General features: G+C 43.9%; 1 protein-coding gene and 1 long non-coding RNA gene across 3 annotated transcripts in view; one reads left to right on the plus strand and one right to left on the minus strand.

The window, feature by feature from the left end:
- Dsg2 (desmoglein 2) overlaps positions 1-16,668 on the plus strand; it is a 58,304-nt gene that overhangs the window by 37,724 nt on the left and 3,912 nt on the right. The window contains exons 10-14 of the mRNA NM_001427278.1: positions 696-838; positions 1,122-1,349; positions 3,466-3,693; positions 5,267-5,388; positions 8,132-8,479. Coding sequence (NP_001414207.1) covers positions 696-838; positions 1,122-1,349; positions 3,466-3,693; positions 5,267-5,388; positions 8,132-8,479 — 1,069 coding nt within the window. The remainder of the gene's footprint in view (positions 1-695; positions 839-1,121; positions 1,350-3,465; positions 3,694-5,266; positions 5,389-8,131; positions 8,480-16,668) is intronic.
- On the minus strand, positions 6,660-8,641 carry LOC134482997 (uncharacterized). Of its 2 annotated transcripts, none has more exons than XR_010059783.1 (2): positions 8,339-8,641; positions 6,660-6,890 (listed from the first exon to the last, which is right to left on the minus strand). It is a non-coding gene; the product is annotated as an uncharacterized LOC134482997 (long non-coding RNA). The 2 variants fall into 2 exon arrangements; XR_010059782.1 differs by lacking the exon at positions 8,339-8,641 and adding an exon at positions 8,088-8,323.

Consider the following 16,668-nt stretch of genomic DNA (forward strand, 5'->3'; position numbering starts at 1 on the left):
TGTTTATTAAGATGATATCATCAGCCCAGGCTGGCCTTGAACTCACTGCGTAGCCAAGGATGAACTTGAACTCCTGGTCCTACTTTTGCTTCCCTCTATAATTATTTACTACAGACAATAATGAGAGGCATTAAAATGTAGTTCAAGGATATAATTGGATTACCCCCAAATACTGTGCACAAATATCACTCTAAGTCAGACACCCGGTCTTGTGCGCTTAAATAGCTACTTCGTAGAAAATAAATTATCGATGTGATTGGCTGAACCAAGACACTCATGCGTTGGGCTTGTGTTTGTATTTTTATGTGTTAAGCGCAGTAGTATTCACTGTATATAATTCTGAAAACCCGGTAAGAGCATCTACTCTCTGCTTTCCACTTTGATTTTCCTTGATTTCAGAGAAAAAAGATTCAGGAGCTCAATGATTTCATTTTAAATCATTTCTTCTTGAGAGTCTTCATTCCTAACCCTATACCATGTTTCAATTCCTTCCATTTAAGTCAACCGCTAATTTTTTTTTTGTAATTTTTACATTCTGACAATATCTCAGTAGACTATATAGCATAAGCCTACCCCACCTGCCTTGTGACATTCAAACCCAGGGTACTGGGATAAAGTTAACTCTACAAGAGGTACAGATGTTAGCTCCAATGTATCCAGAACTAAAAGTGAACCTGGCGTTTGTTTTGTAACAGGTACGTAAAAGTGCAAGACACCGACAACTGGGTCTCTGTGGACTCTGAAACTTCAGAGATTAAGCTGGTAAAGATTCCCGACTTTGAATCTCGACACGTCCAGAATGGCACCTACACTGTAAAGGTTGTCGCTATATCCAAAGGTAAGTCAAATAAGCACATGGTTTTCGTGGTTAAATGCATTTAGATTTTAACTTCCGCCACCAGAAGTGTTTGTTCTGACTGTGTATAAAGGGCTCATCTCGTCAGTGCGCCTGCCCATTTTTGCTTATTTTGTGACTTCGCACTGATAGGAACCTGAGAGCCAGCTGTGGGGGTTATCCCAATGCCTAGCACCCACTCTTTATCTGATTGGCTTCTGGACTGACCTGTGTCTATGGTCGGTGATGCACTCAGAGTCTGAACTCTCTCCTGCTTGCTTTCAAGGTCACCCTCAAAAAACCGTCACTGGCACCATCCTTATCAATGTTGAAGACGTCAATGACAACTGTCCCGTACTGGTGGACTCAGTACGGAGTGTCTGTGCGGATGCACCGTATGTGAACGTCACTGCGGAAGACTTGGATGGACCCCGGAACAGTGGGCCATTCACCTTCTCCATCATTGACCAGCCTCCCGGAACGGCACAGAAGTGGAAAATCACGCACCAAGAAAGTAAGTGCATCAACATCTAGACAGTAAGCATGATTGATAAGTAAGAGTTTACAACAGGCCGTTTCTTCTCCCAAATTGTATTTCCAGTATAACTTTCAGTACAGTTTTAGTCCAGGCATAGTGGGCACACTGTGAAAGAATTCCCAGTGCTGGGAGGAAGAACACAGCCCTCCATGAGAGCTCTGTGAGTTCAAGGCCAGGTTAGTCTACATCAGAAGTTCCAGCTCCCCATCCCCCAAGCTCCACAGTGAGACCCTGTATCAAAAATAGTAGTCATGATGGTAATATAAACCATGAGTCTTCTCTCAAATCGTGCTTCAATGCATCCCTAGTGTAGGCTTTAAGAGGGAAATAAAATGAGGGTCTAAACTCTAAACCTACAGTTGTATCTTAGCGCTGTGGACCTGTGGATATTTAAAACGATCTAGCTTGTCTTAAGGGAGGTTGGGTTTTCTCCAAGTATCTTTTCAAGTGCTTCTGTCTTAACAAGCTGAAGAGACTAGAGATTTGCCGTGTGTAACAGTTATGTGTTGTGAAGCGTGTTCCTAACAGTCCTGTTTAAAATCACATTTACTGAGCATGTACTGGGTATCACGCCTTCTGCATACACTGTCTCATTTAATCCTTGCTCAGTAACACTATTTCCCGATGGTGGGCTAGGATGCTGGCCTAACTGGGGTGTAGCAACTTCTTGAAAGGCACAGAACTAGTTTGTGGCAGAGACGATCTGGCAAAGGGTCTGAGCCGGTGCCGTAGGTGCAGTCAAACGCCTGTATCTTGCACGTAGTCCTCTTCTTGGTGTGATCTTTTGGGTGTCCTTGGGACAGTCTCCAATGCAGAAAATTCTACCCAGAAGACTCTTTAGCAAGCAGTGTTCATTTCAGAAAGGCCTACCATGCAGTTATCAGCGACTGTTCTATTGTTTACCTTAAAATAATTCACAAAAAGGTTTCGTTTGGTTTTTCTATTATTTATTAACGTCATTTGTTTCGGTTCGGTGTTTGTTTGTTTGTTTGTTTTTTGCATAATACACATATACAAATGGCTCTCAAAATTTTAGTGAGATCCTGGGAGGCAGAGGCGAGAGGATTGTTTTGAGCTTAGCCTTGACTACACATCAAGTTCCAGACTAACCTGTTCTCTATAGCAAGGTCCTGTCTCAAAGAAATAATGTGAGCAGGACATCCCAGTGGGTAAAGGTCCTTGCGGCCAAGCCTGCTTAGTGAGTTCCACACCCAGGACCTGCCTCTAACCTCCACATACTGACTGTGACACTGGAACACAGATAGAACCAGGTCTGCTCTAAATAAACAAATGTAACTTTCTTTCTTCTTTCGAGATACAACTTCAAAAATTCCCTTATTGTTTTTTTTGGGGGGGGGGGTTGTTGTTGTTTCTATTTGCTTGTTTTTTGAGACAGGATCTCGCTCTGTTGCCTGTGCTGGCCTCAAACTCTGCTGTTGTCCTGCCTCAACTTCCCGGTGCTCACATCTGTTACTTACTTTGTCTTTTTTCATGTGTCTCTCACCGTATTACAATGCTCGTTTAAATAACATGAAATGCCATTACCAAACTTTTTCACAAAAAGAAACAAAACAGTAGGTATAGAGAGAAGGTATTATCAAAAAAACAGAAAAGACCAAGATAAAAATAAAAAGACCAAGATAAAAATAAGACAGGCTTATCCTGAAAAGTATCAAAACTGGGGGTGACATCAGTTTCTGCTACATTGAAAAACTACTTTGATAGCTTCTTTTTTAATAATTGGTAATATAAGTGTCATCGAATGAAAATGTTATTCACAGAAATGACATCTCGTGTATGGTTGCATCCCCACTGACTGGAGCGTGTCACGTGGTGGCAGTTCCTAGCATTTGTTAGACCACACACAATAGCTAATCGAATCATCATGAAAGTTGTGTCCAACCCCAACCTTCTGTTAGTTAAACTTTTGAAATCTGTGGACACATTTTTGGTGAACACAGAGAATGGGCGCCCGGAGGAGGTGGGAGAAATAAAGCTTCCACCTGGGCCGCGTTAAGACCCTTTCCACGGATTCATTTCTCTTCCCTCAACAGCCGCCCGTTTCCATTCTCTTGCGTCTCCTCTCTGGCAGGTACCAGTGTGCTGCTGCAGCCAAGCGAGCGGAAGCTTGGGAGAAGTGAGATTCCCTTCCTCATCTCCGACAGCCAGGGTTTCAGCTGCCTGGAGAGGCAAGTCCTCCAGCTCACCGTGTGCGAGTGTCTGGAGGGCGGTGGCTGTGTGGCTGCGCTGTATGACAACTACGTCGGTTTGGGCCCCGCCGCGATCGCCCTCATGATTCTGGCTCTCCTGCTTCTGCTGCGTAAGTCTTCAAAGCCTGTATTCCCAGTGCCTTGACGAGTTTACTAGGTCTTCAGAAAGGACTTGCCACAGCCGTGCGCCGTGTGCTTATAAGGTTGTTTTTACAAACGTTTATTCCAATCCAAGCGTGATTCGCGCGCTCAACTCATTGCGTCTCCTCTGTCCCCATTCTTGGCTGCTCGGCTTGCCTCTGCTAACCCACTGCGGTCAACCCTTTCCTAAGCACCTCGGTGTGCCCTCACGCTAACAAGCTGTGTCCAGCTAGTCCTGCCTGCCCTCCGTTCTGCCCTGTAGTTGCACTGTACTTGAACTTGGGCAGAGTACCACCTCCAAGACACCCCAGGCTATCTCCACGCAAAGAGGAGAAGCCTATTAAAGACACTTACAGGTGTCTAGTTCAGTGCAAAGGTCTACAGGGCCCTCCAGCCCACCAGCTCTGTTTGATTGTGACTGACTTGACTTACCGTCGACTCGGGCGTGCATCTTTTACCCAGGAATTCCACGCCCTCTCTTCCCAGCTTCCCCGAAGTCTAACCTGGCACTCAGCCCATGACATTTGACTACTATTGATTTTTAACAATGGTGCTTAGGAGCTGGGGGTGTGGCTCCATTGGTCCTGTTTATGTGGCATGCCTGGGCTCAACCTCCAAATTCCATAAAATCAGATATGCTGTGCAGATCATCGGTGACCCCAGAACTCGGGAAGTGACGGAAGAAGGGTCTGGAGTTCAGGATCTTTCCCAGTTACATACTGAGTTCAAGGCCAGCCTGGGCTATGTAATACCCTATCTGATTGATTAATTAATTAATTGGTAAATAAATAAATGCAGGCAAAGAAAAGAAAATGGTGCTCGGGTAAGTCAAAAGTGAAGGACCAGAGAGTCAGAACTTATACAAAGCCCCACTCTGAGATGGTCTAGAATATGTTGATGTTTTATTCTGGTTTTTTTTTTCTCCCAGGTGTGTGTGTGTGTGTGTGTGTGTGTGTGTGTGTGTGTGTGTGTGTGTGTTTGTCATGCACTAGAGCATACACACACACACACACACACACACATGCATGCATGCATGTTTTATCTTGTTTTGTTTGAATGGGGCTTTAGAAACAAGGTTTCACTCTGTAGGTCCTGCTGGCCACAAACTCACAGCAATCCTCCTGTTTCAGCCTCCCAAGCATGGAAAAATTGCTACATACTGGGGAAATCACAGGCATGTGCTGCCATTCCTGGCTGCTTTTGATCACTCTGATACTTATCTTTGAGACCGTGGTCTTACAAAAATAATTTTGGAGACAGTGGTTTAAAGGATCTCATCCAGTCACCACATTCTGCTCGGAGGCCAGTGATAGGCTCTCTGTGATAAGGAAGACCTTGGAGTCAGAGGACTCTGTCTGCCTCCGGGCTTTGGTGCAATTGAACCGAAGCAAGGTTGGAAAGGTTGGGTCAGAGTGGAAAAGACAGAAAACAGAAAGATAAGACTGCAAATATGGGAAGCATGGGCTTGGAGAAGTCAGATGTGAATTCTAAGTGACGTGGGATTAGCTGGTGAATAACCTGACTCCCCTTTGCTTTGTACAGTGGTGCCGCTCTTGTTGTTGATGTGCCACTGTGGAGAGGGCGCCAAAGGCTTCGCCCCCATTCCCGGGACCATAGAGATGCTGCATCCTTGGAACAATGAAGGGGCACCACCCGAGGACAAGGTCAGCCCGCAGACAGTGATGCGATCTGCTCCTGGTCTGACTTTATTGGGGGACATAGGGAGTTTGGACAATCTCACTCTATAACTCAGACTAGCCTTGAACTCAAAGCAATCTTCCTGCCTTAGACTCCCAAGTGTGGGGATTACAGGTGTAAACCACCAGCTCCTGTTAAGAGTTTAAAGGTGGGGCTGGAGAGATGGCTCAGTGGTTAAGAGCACTGGCTGCTCTTCCAGAGGTCCTGAGTTCAAATCCCAGCAACCACATGGTGGCTCACAACCATCTGTAATGGGATCTGATGCCCTCTTCTGGTGTGTCTAAAGACAGCAACATAAAATTTAAAAAAAAGAATATTTTTGGGGTTGGGGATTTGGCTCAGTGGTAGAGCGCTTGCCTAGGAAGCACAAGGTCCTGGGTTCGATCCCTAGCCCCGAAAAAAAAGAAAAAAAAAAAAGAGTTTAAAGGTGTCTTACTTAGAGGGTGTTGGCAACACTTTTCGTCATGAAAGACTGACACAGCCATTACATTGTGAAATATATACGTTAAGAGCTGGCACTTGACTCTTAACGTCCTTGGGATCTAGGAAGTAGCAATGTCTGTAGCACTGAGCCCTACATCTGTAAGATCTGACAGTGTCACAATGAAATTGGACCCACTGCAAAACTGACCACGTGCTTGCTGGTGAGGAAGAAGCCCTACCATACCTTTCAAGGTCGCAGGAACCCGTGTGGATGTTGTAGTGTGACGGTTGAAGACAGAGAGCACTGGTCATCAGATCTCCTGCATATGCCTTCGTTGAACGACAGGTTCAAGTGATGGCATGTTCTCTCTCGTTTGCCAGAGCAGAGTAGAAAGGCTTTGACTGTACTGTGGTATGTCCTGTGCTAATGAGAGTGCAGACCATGAGTCAGCAGGTGACTAAACTGTGTAGAGCAAAGGACAGGGAAAGCACCCCGTTATTAAGTGGTCCTTTCAATGCCAGGATTGGGTCCACTCCGTTCTTCAGTATATTCCGCTGACAGAGGTGAACTCCAACTCCAAGGCGCTTATGAAGTGTGCCCAAAGCCCTTTGTCTACTGCTTGATAGTTAGCTCCCCTGTCTCTCCATTATGTCTTGACCCTGGGCCTTTCCCCTTCATCTGCCACAAGCTCCATTTCCTGCAGGATATATGTATCAATGTCAAGTGACAGGAAGCCTGAGTGCCGTCAAAGTGGTGACTCTCCATGTTGATCACTTCCCTTGTTACTACAGCCAAAATAAAATGACAAAGCGATTTAAGGAAGGAAAGGCTTAGTGCTTGAGAGATACAAACCATCACGGCAAGGAAGGCTTGGTAGCTTAAGTGTGAAGAAGCTGGTCACGTTTCATTTGTAGTCTGGAAGCAGAGAGCAGTCAGGGAGTGGTGTCAGGCTATAAAACCCCAAGGTCTACCTGCAGCGGTCCACTTCCTTTAGTGAAGGTCCGCCTCCTACTGGTTCCACAATCTTCCAAAGCATCCCGCCACCTGAGGACCAAGTAGTCAAACACATGAGCCTGTGGGGGCATTTCATACTCAAACGACAACCCTATAACCCCAGTAGTTGGGAGACTGATGGAAAACAGTCACAAACTCAAGACCAGTCTAGACTACACAGTGAGATTTTCTCTCAAACCACTGTCTTGGGATTTTACTGCTATGAACAGGCACCATGACCGTGACAAGTCTTATAAGGGACAATGTTTAATTGGGGCTGCCTTACAGGCTCAGAGGTTCAGTCCATTATCATCAAGGCAGGAGCAAGGCAGCATCCAGGCAGGCCTGGTGCAGGAGGAGCTGAGAGCTCTACATCTTCATCTGAGGCTGCTAGTGGAAGACTGACTTCCAGGCTGCTAGGGTGAGGGTCTTAAGGCCACGCCCACAGTGACACACCCACTCCAACAAGGCCACACCTCCTAATAGTGCCAGTTCCTGGCCAATAGTATACAAACCATAGCAACGACTAAACAAAGATAAAAAAAAATAATAATAAAACTGGGTAAATGTGAGTGGTCCTGGATTGATCAACATGGAGATCGTTCAGCACATTCCCCCACTCTTCCTTCTCCCTGCTCCTCCACAGATGGGTTTCATCCCAGACACTAGCTCCTGTCCTCATACTAGAGCAAGCAGCTGAGGCATCATGAACTGCTCTGTAGGCACATTTCTTGGTCCTCATTGGTCAGCAGACAAGAGGCTCTCTCTATCTCGTAGCAATGGATGATTGGAAATAGACTCCATGTTGAATGACCATGTGCCCAGCTGAAATTTCAGGGTTCTGTAACTGTCACACAAGTCCCCAAAGAGGAGGTGGGTGCCACTGGTTCTGGTTAAGAGGGTAAACCAAGTCCACATAAAGAAATCTGGGCTTTAGGGTTGGGGATTTAGCTCGGTGGTAGAGCGCTTGCCTAGCAAGCACAAGGCCCTGGGTTCGGTCCCCAGTTCCGGAAAAAAAAAAAAAAAAAAAAGAAAAGAAATCTGGGCTTTGTGTCGTCTTCTGGTTGTAGTCAGCTCTAAAGCAGGAAGAAAGAAATCCTTTGCAAGACCCCAGTGGATGTGTCCCGCCCCACCCCACCCCACCCCCGCCCCACCCAACTGTTTTCCTAATCTGCTCAGGAGGAAATAGCTCATCTCTCATTCTGTCCACTTGACTCTCGCATCTTCCTGCCAAGTACACTGACTGACCCTTTGTCCTTCGGGTTCATTTCTGAGCTGTGTTCATCCCCTAGGTGGTGCCATCGCTTCTGGTGACTGATCACGTGGAGAACTCGGGAGTGAGAGGCGGCGGCGGCGGCGGCGGCGGCGGCGTAGGAGGGGTGAAGCTCAAGGAAGGCGTGAGTAGCTCAGCCTCCATTACCAAAGGGCAGCATGAGCTAATTGAGGTTGACGGAAGATGGGAAGAACACAGAAGCCTCCTCACTAGTGGGCTCACTCACCATGTAGCCACCGCAGGATCCATCGCTGCCAATGACACCACAATAAGGACAACAAGAGCCACTGGGGCGTCCAGAGACATGAGCGGGGCTCGAGGAGCCGTTGCCATGAATGAGGAACTCTTGAGAAGTTACTTCACAGAGGTAAGCACTGGTTTTTATGGCTGGTGAGGAAGGAGACGTTTATATCAAAATGTGAGATTCTAGATTACTAAGTGGGCTTCCGTGAGGGTTACGGTTAGTGGGGAAGTTTCACGGGGGTTTTTGAGCTGTGTTTGCAGGCAATGAGAAAGAGGATTGGGACCCATTGAAGTAGCCAGTGGTAGCTAAGTTACCCGGCAGTAACGAATGACCCCACAATCTGCTCCGTTCTTTTTCTTCACGTTTGTACCCGTCAGTTTGTTCCTGCTCTGCTGTGTCATCTTCGCTATGATGCACACTAAGAAAGCAGGCGGAGCCGGGGAAGCTGCCGTCCTGGGACACAGGAGAGACGACAGTGGCAGGACCAAGCACTGGCCCTGTGCCTACCTGTCTCCTGGCTGGGATAGAACACCTGGCAAATGCATCTTTTTTCCTTCTTTTAAGATCTATTTATTTTATGTATATGAGTACACTGTCACTGTCTTCAGACACACCAGAATAGGGCATCAGATCCCATTACAGATGGTTGTGAGCCACAGTGTGGTTGCTGGGATTTGAACTCGGGACCTCTGGAAGAGCAGTCAGGGCTCTTAACTGCTGAGCCATCTCTCCAGCCCCACAAATACATCTTAAGGAGGGAAGATTTATTTGGGCTCGTGGTTTGAGAAGTTAATGACAGACCATCATGACACAGAATGGCGTGGTAATTGACTCACGAGACAACTAGCCAAATTATGTCCCCATGCAGGAAGCAGAGAGAGGTGAATGCTGGTCCTCACCTCATTCTCTTCTGCCTTCCTTTTTTTTTTTTTTTTTTTTGGTTCTTTTTTTCGGAGCTGGGGACCGAACCCAGGACCTTGCGCTTCCTAGGCAAGCGCTCTACCACTGAGCTAAATCCCCAACTCCACTCTGCCTTCCTTTTTATTTGGTTTGGAACCCCAGCCCTTGGAATGGTGTCACCCACATTTACAATGGTGACTCTGACCTCCCCGCTCAACCCTCTTTGAAAACTGCCTTATAGACCTAGAGACGTGCTGCCAAGGCGAATCTAAATCCAGTCAAGTCAGTAATGAAGATCAATCACCACAGGCTCTTTCAGACTCTGCCCCCTTCACAACTGCATTTCTTTGGTCAAAGAAAGTCATGTGACTATGATAAGTGACCATAGGTCAGAAATACGGCCCCTTTGTACAAGCAAGTTTCTGAGGAATAAACACAGGAAAGAAGACAGAGATCGTAGTCTAAAACTCTCAGGCTAATCAACCCACTTAAATTTTTTTTTTGGTGGGGGGGTTTATTTGTTTTAATTGTATTGATTTTATGTGTATGGGTGTTTTGCCTGCATGTGTGTCTTGAGTGCTCTGTGTGTGCAGTTCCAGTAGTGGCCAGAAGAGGGGGCCAGAACCCTGGAACTGGAGGTACATATGGTTGTATGTTGCCACGTGGGTGCTGGGAATGAAACCTGGGTCTTCTAGAAGAATAGCAAGTGCTCTCAAGCACTAAACCATGTTTCTAGCTCCACATTCTTGTAATTTATATAATAAACTTGTCACTCTAAAGGGAATTCACATACACACACACACACACACACACACACACACGAATCCATGAAAAAGTTACACAAAAGATGATCATATGTCATCACTTGTGATTAGCAATTGAAAACAGGACTAAAGATATGTGTTTGACCTAGACAAAATTTATCCCAGAATACATTTCATTACCAGACAGAACCAAAGTGTTTATTTTACTTAAGAGTAAACTAGTCAATTCATACAGAAGCGTAACTCTCCTACGTATATCAGTGCTTTATGACAGGAATCCAAAGCCTTAAAGCAAAACTTCTAGAGAAATAGACAAATCCACAATTATAACCAGTCCTTGAGCGAAGTAGACAGGAAGCCAGCAAGGCCGTAAGGGAAACAGTAGCACTGTCAGCTGGCTGGATCTAGTTGACATGGTAGAGAGCTGGGTACCAGAACAACTTAAATAGGCCTGCTAGCATTGCAATGATAAGTACTTTAGCTCAAAAGAAGGAGCTTAAAGCTCTATGTTCAGTCTCCAACTCCCCCACCCCCCACACACACACCCCAAATAAAGAGAACAAGAATTTCAAAACTGGGTCCAGCCTGTGCCCAGAACTGAACTGAACCAGTCAAACAGCTTCCTGCACCCAAATCCCGTGGGGGAGAAAGCTGGACCCTCAGAAGTGTGGACACTCCTGAGAATTCAGAAGAAACTACTCTCTGCCCAAATTTCCAACACAAGAGGAAATTTTGCCATCTGTGCCCCCTGGGCACAGGGACCTAGAACCAGTCAGGGGCAGGACCCTTTGGGTTTCTGCCTGTGCTGAGAGCTGAAAGCCAGTCACCAGGAGCACCTACACAACTGAGAGCAGAGGTAAGACCAACTCTTCTATGCCAAGCAACCTGCCTGGAGGCTTCAGGTCATGAAACCCAGGAGCAGCTCTCTCTTCCCAGATCTGACTGAAAGAAAACAGGTCTACAGGCGTGCTGACACATAGGCCTACAGGAGGGTCAAGCCACTATCAGAGACAGCAAGACAAGCTAACACCAGAGATAACCTGACGGAAAGAGGCAAGGGCAGGAAGCTTAGCAACAGAAACCAAGACTACTTGGCATCATCATAGCCCAACTCTCCCACAAAAGCAAATACTGGATATTCAAACACACCAGAAAAGCAAGATTTAGATATAAAATCATATTTTATGATGATGATGGAGGACTTTAAGAAGGACATAAATAACTCCCTTAAAGAAATACAGGACAACACAAGTAAACAAATAGCCCTTAAAGAGGAAGCACAAAAATCCTTTGAAGAATTATAAGAAAACACAACCAAACAAATGAAGGAATTGAACAAAATCATCCAGGATTTAAAGATGGAAATAGAAACAATAAAGAAAGCACAAAGGGAGACAACCCTGGAGATACAAAACCTAGGGAAGAGATCAGGAGTCTTAGATGCGAGCATCACAAAAAGAATATAAGAGATAGAAGAGAGAACCTCAGGGGCAGAAGATACCATAGAAAACATCAACATAACTGTCAAAGATTATGTAAAACACAAAAAGCTCCTAGCCCAAAACATCCAGGAAACCCAGGACACAATGAGAAGATCAAACCTAAGGATAATAGGTATAGAAGAAAGTGAAGACTCCCAGTAAATATCTTCAACAAAAGTAATAGAAGAAAACTTCCCTAACCTAAAGAAAGAGATGCCCATAAACATAATAGAAGCCTACAGAACTCCAAATAGATTGGATCAGAAGAGAAATTCCTCCTGTCACATAATAGTCAAAACACCAAACACACAAAACAAAGAAAGAATATTAAAAGCAGTAAGAGAAAAAGGTCAAGTAACATATAAAGGCAGACCTAGCAGGATTACACCAGACTTCTCACCAGAGACTATGAAAGCCAGAACATACTGGGCAGATGTCATACAGACCTGAAGAGAACACACATGCCAGACCAGGTTACTGTATCCAGCAAAACTCTCAATTAACATAGATGGAGAAACCAAGATATTCCATGACAAAACCAAATTTACACAATATCTTTCTACAAATCCAGCCCTACAAAGGATAATAGATGGGAAACTCCAACACAAGGAGGGAAACTACACCGTAGAAAAAGCAAGAAAGTAATCTTGCAATGAAACCAAAAGAAGACCGACACACAAACATACTTCCACCTCTAACAGCAAAAATAACAGGAAGCAATAATCACTATTCCTTAATGTCTCTCAACATCAGAGGACTCAGTTCCCCAAGAAAAAGATGTAGACTAGCAGACAGGATACGTAAAGAGCACCCAGCATTCTGCTGCCTACAGGAAACACACCTCAGAGACAGAGACAAAGACAGACACAACCTCAGAGTAAAAGGCTAGAAAACAACTTTCCAAGCAAATGGTCCAAAGAAACAAGCTGGAGTAGCCATTCTAATAACAAATAAAATCGACTTTCAACCAAAAGTCATCAAAAAAGATAAGGAAGGACACTTCCTGTTCACCAAAGGAAAAAATCCACCAAGATGGACTCTCAATCCTAAATGTCTATGCTCCAAATGCAAGCACACCTACATACGTAAAAGAAACCTTACTAAAGCTCAAAACACACACTGCACCTCACACAATAATAGTAGGAGATTTAAACATCCCACTCTCATCAATGGACAGATCATGACGCAGAAATTAAACAGAAACATAGAGAAACTAACAGAAGCTACAAACCAAATGGACTTAACAGATATTTATAGAACATTCCATCCTGAAACAGAAGGATACACCTTCTTCACAGCACCTCATGGTACATTCTCCAAAATTGACCACATAATCAGTCACAAAACAGTCCTCAACACATTATAGGAAGATAGAAATAGTCCCATGCATCCTATCAGATCACCACAGACTAAGGCTGGTCTCCAATAACAACATAAACAACAGGACGCCCACATATACATGGAAGTTGAACAATGCTCTATTCAATGATAACTTGGTCAAGGAAGAAATAAAAAAATTAAAGACTTCTTAGAATTTAATAAAAATGAAGGCACAACATATCCAAACTTATGGGACACAATAACAGCAGTGCTAAAAGGAAAACTCATAGCGCTGAGTGCCTGCAGAAAGAAACAGGAGACAGCATATGTCAGCAGCCTGACAGCACAGCTAAAAGTTCTAGAAAAGAAGCAAATACACCCAGGAGGAGTAGAAGGCAGGAAATAATCAAACTCAGGGATGAAATCAACCAAGTAGAAAGAAAAAGGACTAAACAAAGAATCAACAAAACCAGGAGCTGGTTCTTTGAGAAGATCAACAAGATAAATAAACCCTTAGCCAGACTAATGAGAGTACACAGAGAGTGTGTCCAAATTAACAAAATCAGAAATGAAAAGGGAGACATAACTACAGATTCAGAGGAAATTCAAAAAATCATCAGATTGTACTACAAAAGCCTATATTCAACAAAACTGGAAAATCTGGAGGAAGTGAACAATTTTCTAGACAAATACCTAGATACTAAAGTTAATTCAGGAACAGATAAGCCATCTAAACAACCCCATAACTTCTAAAGAAATAGAAGGGGGTTGGGGATTTAGCTCAGTGGTAGAGCGCTTGCCTAGGAAGCGCAAGGCCCTGGGTTCGGTCCCCAGCTCCGAAAAAAAAGAACCAAAAAAAAAAAAAAAAAAAAAGAAATAGAAGCAGTTATTAAAAGTCTCCCAACCAAAAAAAGCCCGGAACCAGATGGGTTTAGTGCAGAATTCTATCAAACCTTCATAGAAGACCTCATCCCAATACTGTCCAAACAATTCCACAAAATAAAAAAAGACAGAGCACTACCAAATTTCTTCTATGAAGCCACAAGTATGCTTATACTTAAACCACATAAAGACCCAACAAAGAAAGAGAACTTCAGACCGATTTCCCTTATGAATATAGACGCAAATATGCTCAATAAAATTCCCGCAAACTGAATCCAAGAACACATCAAAAAGATCATCCATCATAATCAAGTAGGTTTCATCCCAGGGATGCAGGGATGGTTCAATATACGGAAATCCGTCAACATAATCCACTATATAAACAAACTCAATGAAAAAAACCACATGGTCATTTCATTTGATGCTGAGAAAGCATTTGACAAAATTCAACACCCCTTCATGATAAAAGTCCTGGTAAAATCAGGAATTCAAGGCCCATACCTAAACATAGTAAAAGCCATATACAGCAAACCAGTTGCTAACATTAAACTAAATGGAGAGAAACTTGAAGCAATCCCACTGAAATCAGGGACTAGACAAGGCTGCCCACTCTCTCCCTACTTACTCAATATAGTACTCAAACCTAGCCAGAGCAATCAGACAAAAAAATGAGGTCAAAGGGATACAAATTGGAAAGAAAGAAGTCAAAATATCAATATTTGCAGATGATAATAGTATACTTAAGTGACCCCAAAAGTTCCACCAGAGAACTACTACTAAGCCTGATAAACAGCTTCAGCAAAGTAGCTGGGTATAAAATTAACTCAAAACAAATCAGTAGCCTTCCTCTACTCAAAGGATAAACAGGCTGAGAAAGAAATTAGGGAAATGACACCCTTCACAATAGTCCCAAATAATATAAAATACCTCAGTGTGACTTTAACCAAGCAAGTGAAAGATCTGTTTGACAAGAACTTCAAGTCTGTGAAGAAAGAAATTGAGGAAGATCTCAGAAGATGGAAAGATCTCCCATGCTCGTGGATTGGCAGGATTAATATAGTAAAAATGGCCATTTTATCAAAAGCGATCTCCAGATTCAATGCAATCCCCATCAAAATACCAGTCCAATTCTTCATAGAGTTAGAAAGAACAATTTGCAAATTCATTAGGAATAACAAAAAACCCAGGATAGCGAAAACTATACTCAACAATAAAAGAACTTCTGGGGGAAATCACCATCTCTGACCTCATGCTGTTGTTACAGGGCAATAGTGATATGGTATATTAGTACAGAGACGGGCAAGTAGACCAGTGGAATAGAATTGAAGACCCAGAAATGAACCCGCACACCTATGGTCACTTGATCTTTGACAAAGGAGCCAAAACCATCCAATGGAAAAAGATTGCATTTTCAACAAATGGTGCTGGTTCAACTGGAGGTCAGCATGTAGAAGAATGAAAATTGATCCATTCTTATCACTCTGTACAAAGCTTAAGTCCAAGTGGATCAAGGACCTCCACATCAAACCAGATACACTCAAACTAATAGAAGAAAAAGTGGGGGCACTGGAAAATTTTTCCTGAACAAAACACCAATGGCTTATGCTCTAAGATCAAGAATCAACAAATGGGACCTCATACTGCAAAGCTTCTGTAAGGCAAAGGACACTTTCATTAGGACAAAAGGACAACCAACAGATTGGGAAAAGATCTTTACCCATCCTACAACAGATAGAGGGCTAATAATCAAAATATACAAAGAACTCTAGAAGTTAGACTGCAGGGAGACAAATAACCCTACTAAAAAATGGGGTTCAGAGCTAAACAAAGAATTCACAGCTGAGGAATGCCGAATGGTTGAGAAACACCTAAAGAAATGTTCAACATCCTTAGCCATCAGGGAAATGCAAAACAAAACAACCCTGAGATTTCACCTCACACCAGTCCGAATAGCTAAGATAAAAAACTCAGGCAACAGCAGATGCTTGTGAGGATGTGGAGAAAGAAGAACACTCCTCCATTGTTGGAATTGCAAATTGGTACAACCATTCTGGAAATCAGTCTGGAAGTTCCTCAGAAAAATGGACAGTGCATTACCTGAGGACCCAGCTATACCTCTCTTGGGCATATACCCAAAAGATGCCCCAACATATAACAAAGACACATGCTCCACTATGTTCATAGCAGCCTTATTTATGATAGCCAGAAGCTGGAAAGAACCCAGATGCCCTTCAACAGAGGAATGGACACAGAAAATGTGGTACATTTACACAATGGAGTACTACTCAGCTATCAAAAACAATGACTTCATGAAATTCATAGGCAAATGGATGGAACTAGAAAATATCCTGAGTGAGGTAACCCAGTCACAGAAAAACACACATGGTATGCACTCATTGATAAGTGGATATTAGCCCAAAAGCTTGAATTACCCAAGAGACAATCTACAGACCACATTAAGCTTAAGAAGAAGGATGACCAAAATGGGGATCCTTCACTCCTTAACAGGGGGAACAAAAATATTCATAGGAGGAGATATGGTGTCAAAGTTTGGAGCAGAGAGTGAAGAAATGGCCATTCAGAGCCTGCCCCACATGTGCTATATATATATACAGCTACCAAGACTAGATAAGACGGATGAAGCTAAGAAGTGCATGCTGACAGGAACCAGATATAGATCTCTCCTGAGAGACACAGCCAGAGCATGTCAAATACAGAGGCGAATGCTAGCTGCAAACCATTGAACTGAGAACGGGACCTCCGTTGGAGGAATTAGAAAAAGGATTGAAGGAGCTGAAGGGGGTTGCAATCCCATAAGAACAACAATGCCAACCAACCAGAGCTCCCAGGGACTAAACCACTACCCAAAGACTATACATGGACTGACCCTGGGCTCCAACTGCATATGTAGCAGAGAATAGCCTTGTTGGGCACCAATGGAAGGAGAAGCCCTTGGTCCAGCCAA

The sequence above is a fragment of the Rattus norvegicus genome, chromosome 18 (genome assembly GCF_036323735.1).
Source record: "Rattus norvegicus strain BN/NHsdMcwi chromosome 18, GRCr8, whole genome shotgun sequence".
In the NCBI taxonomy this organism is placed as follows: domain Eukaryota; kingdom Metazoa; phylum Chordata; class Mammalia; order Rodentia; family Muridae; genus Rattus; species Rattus norvegicus.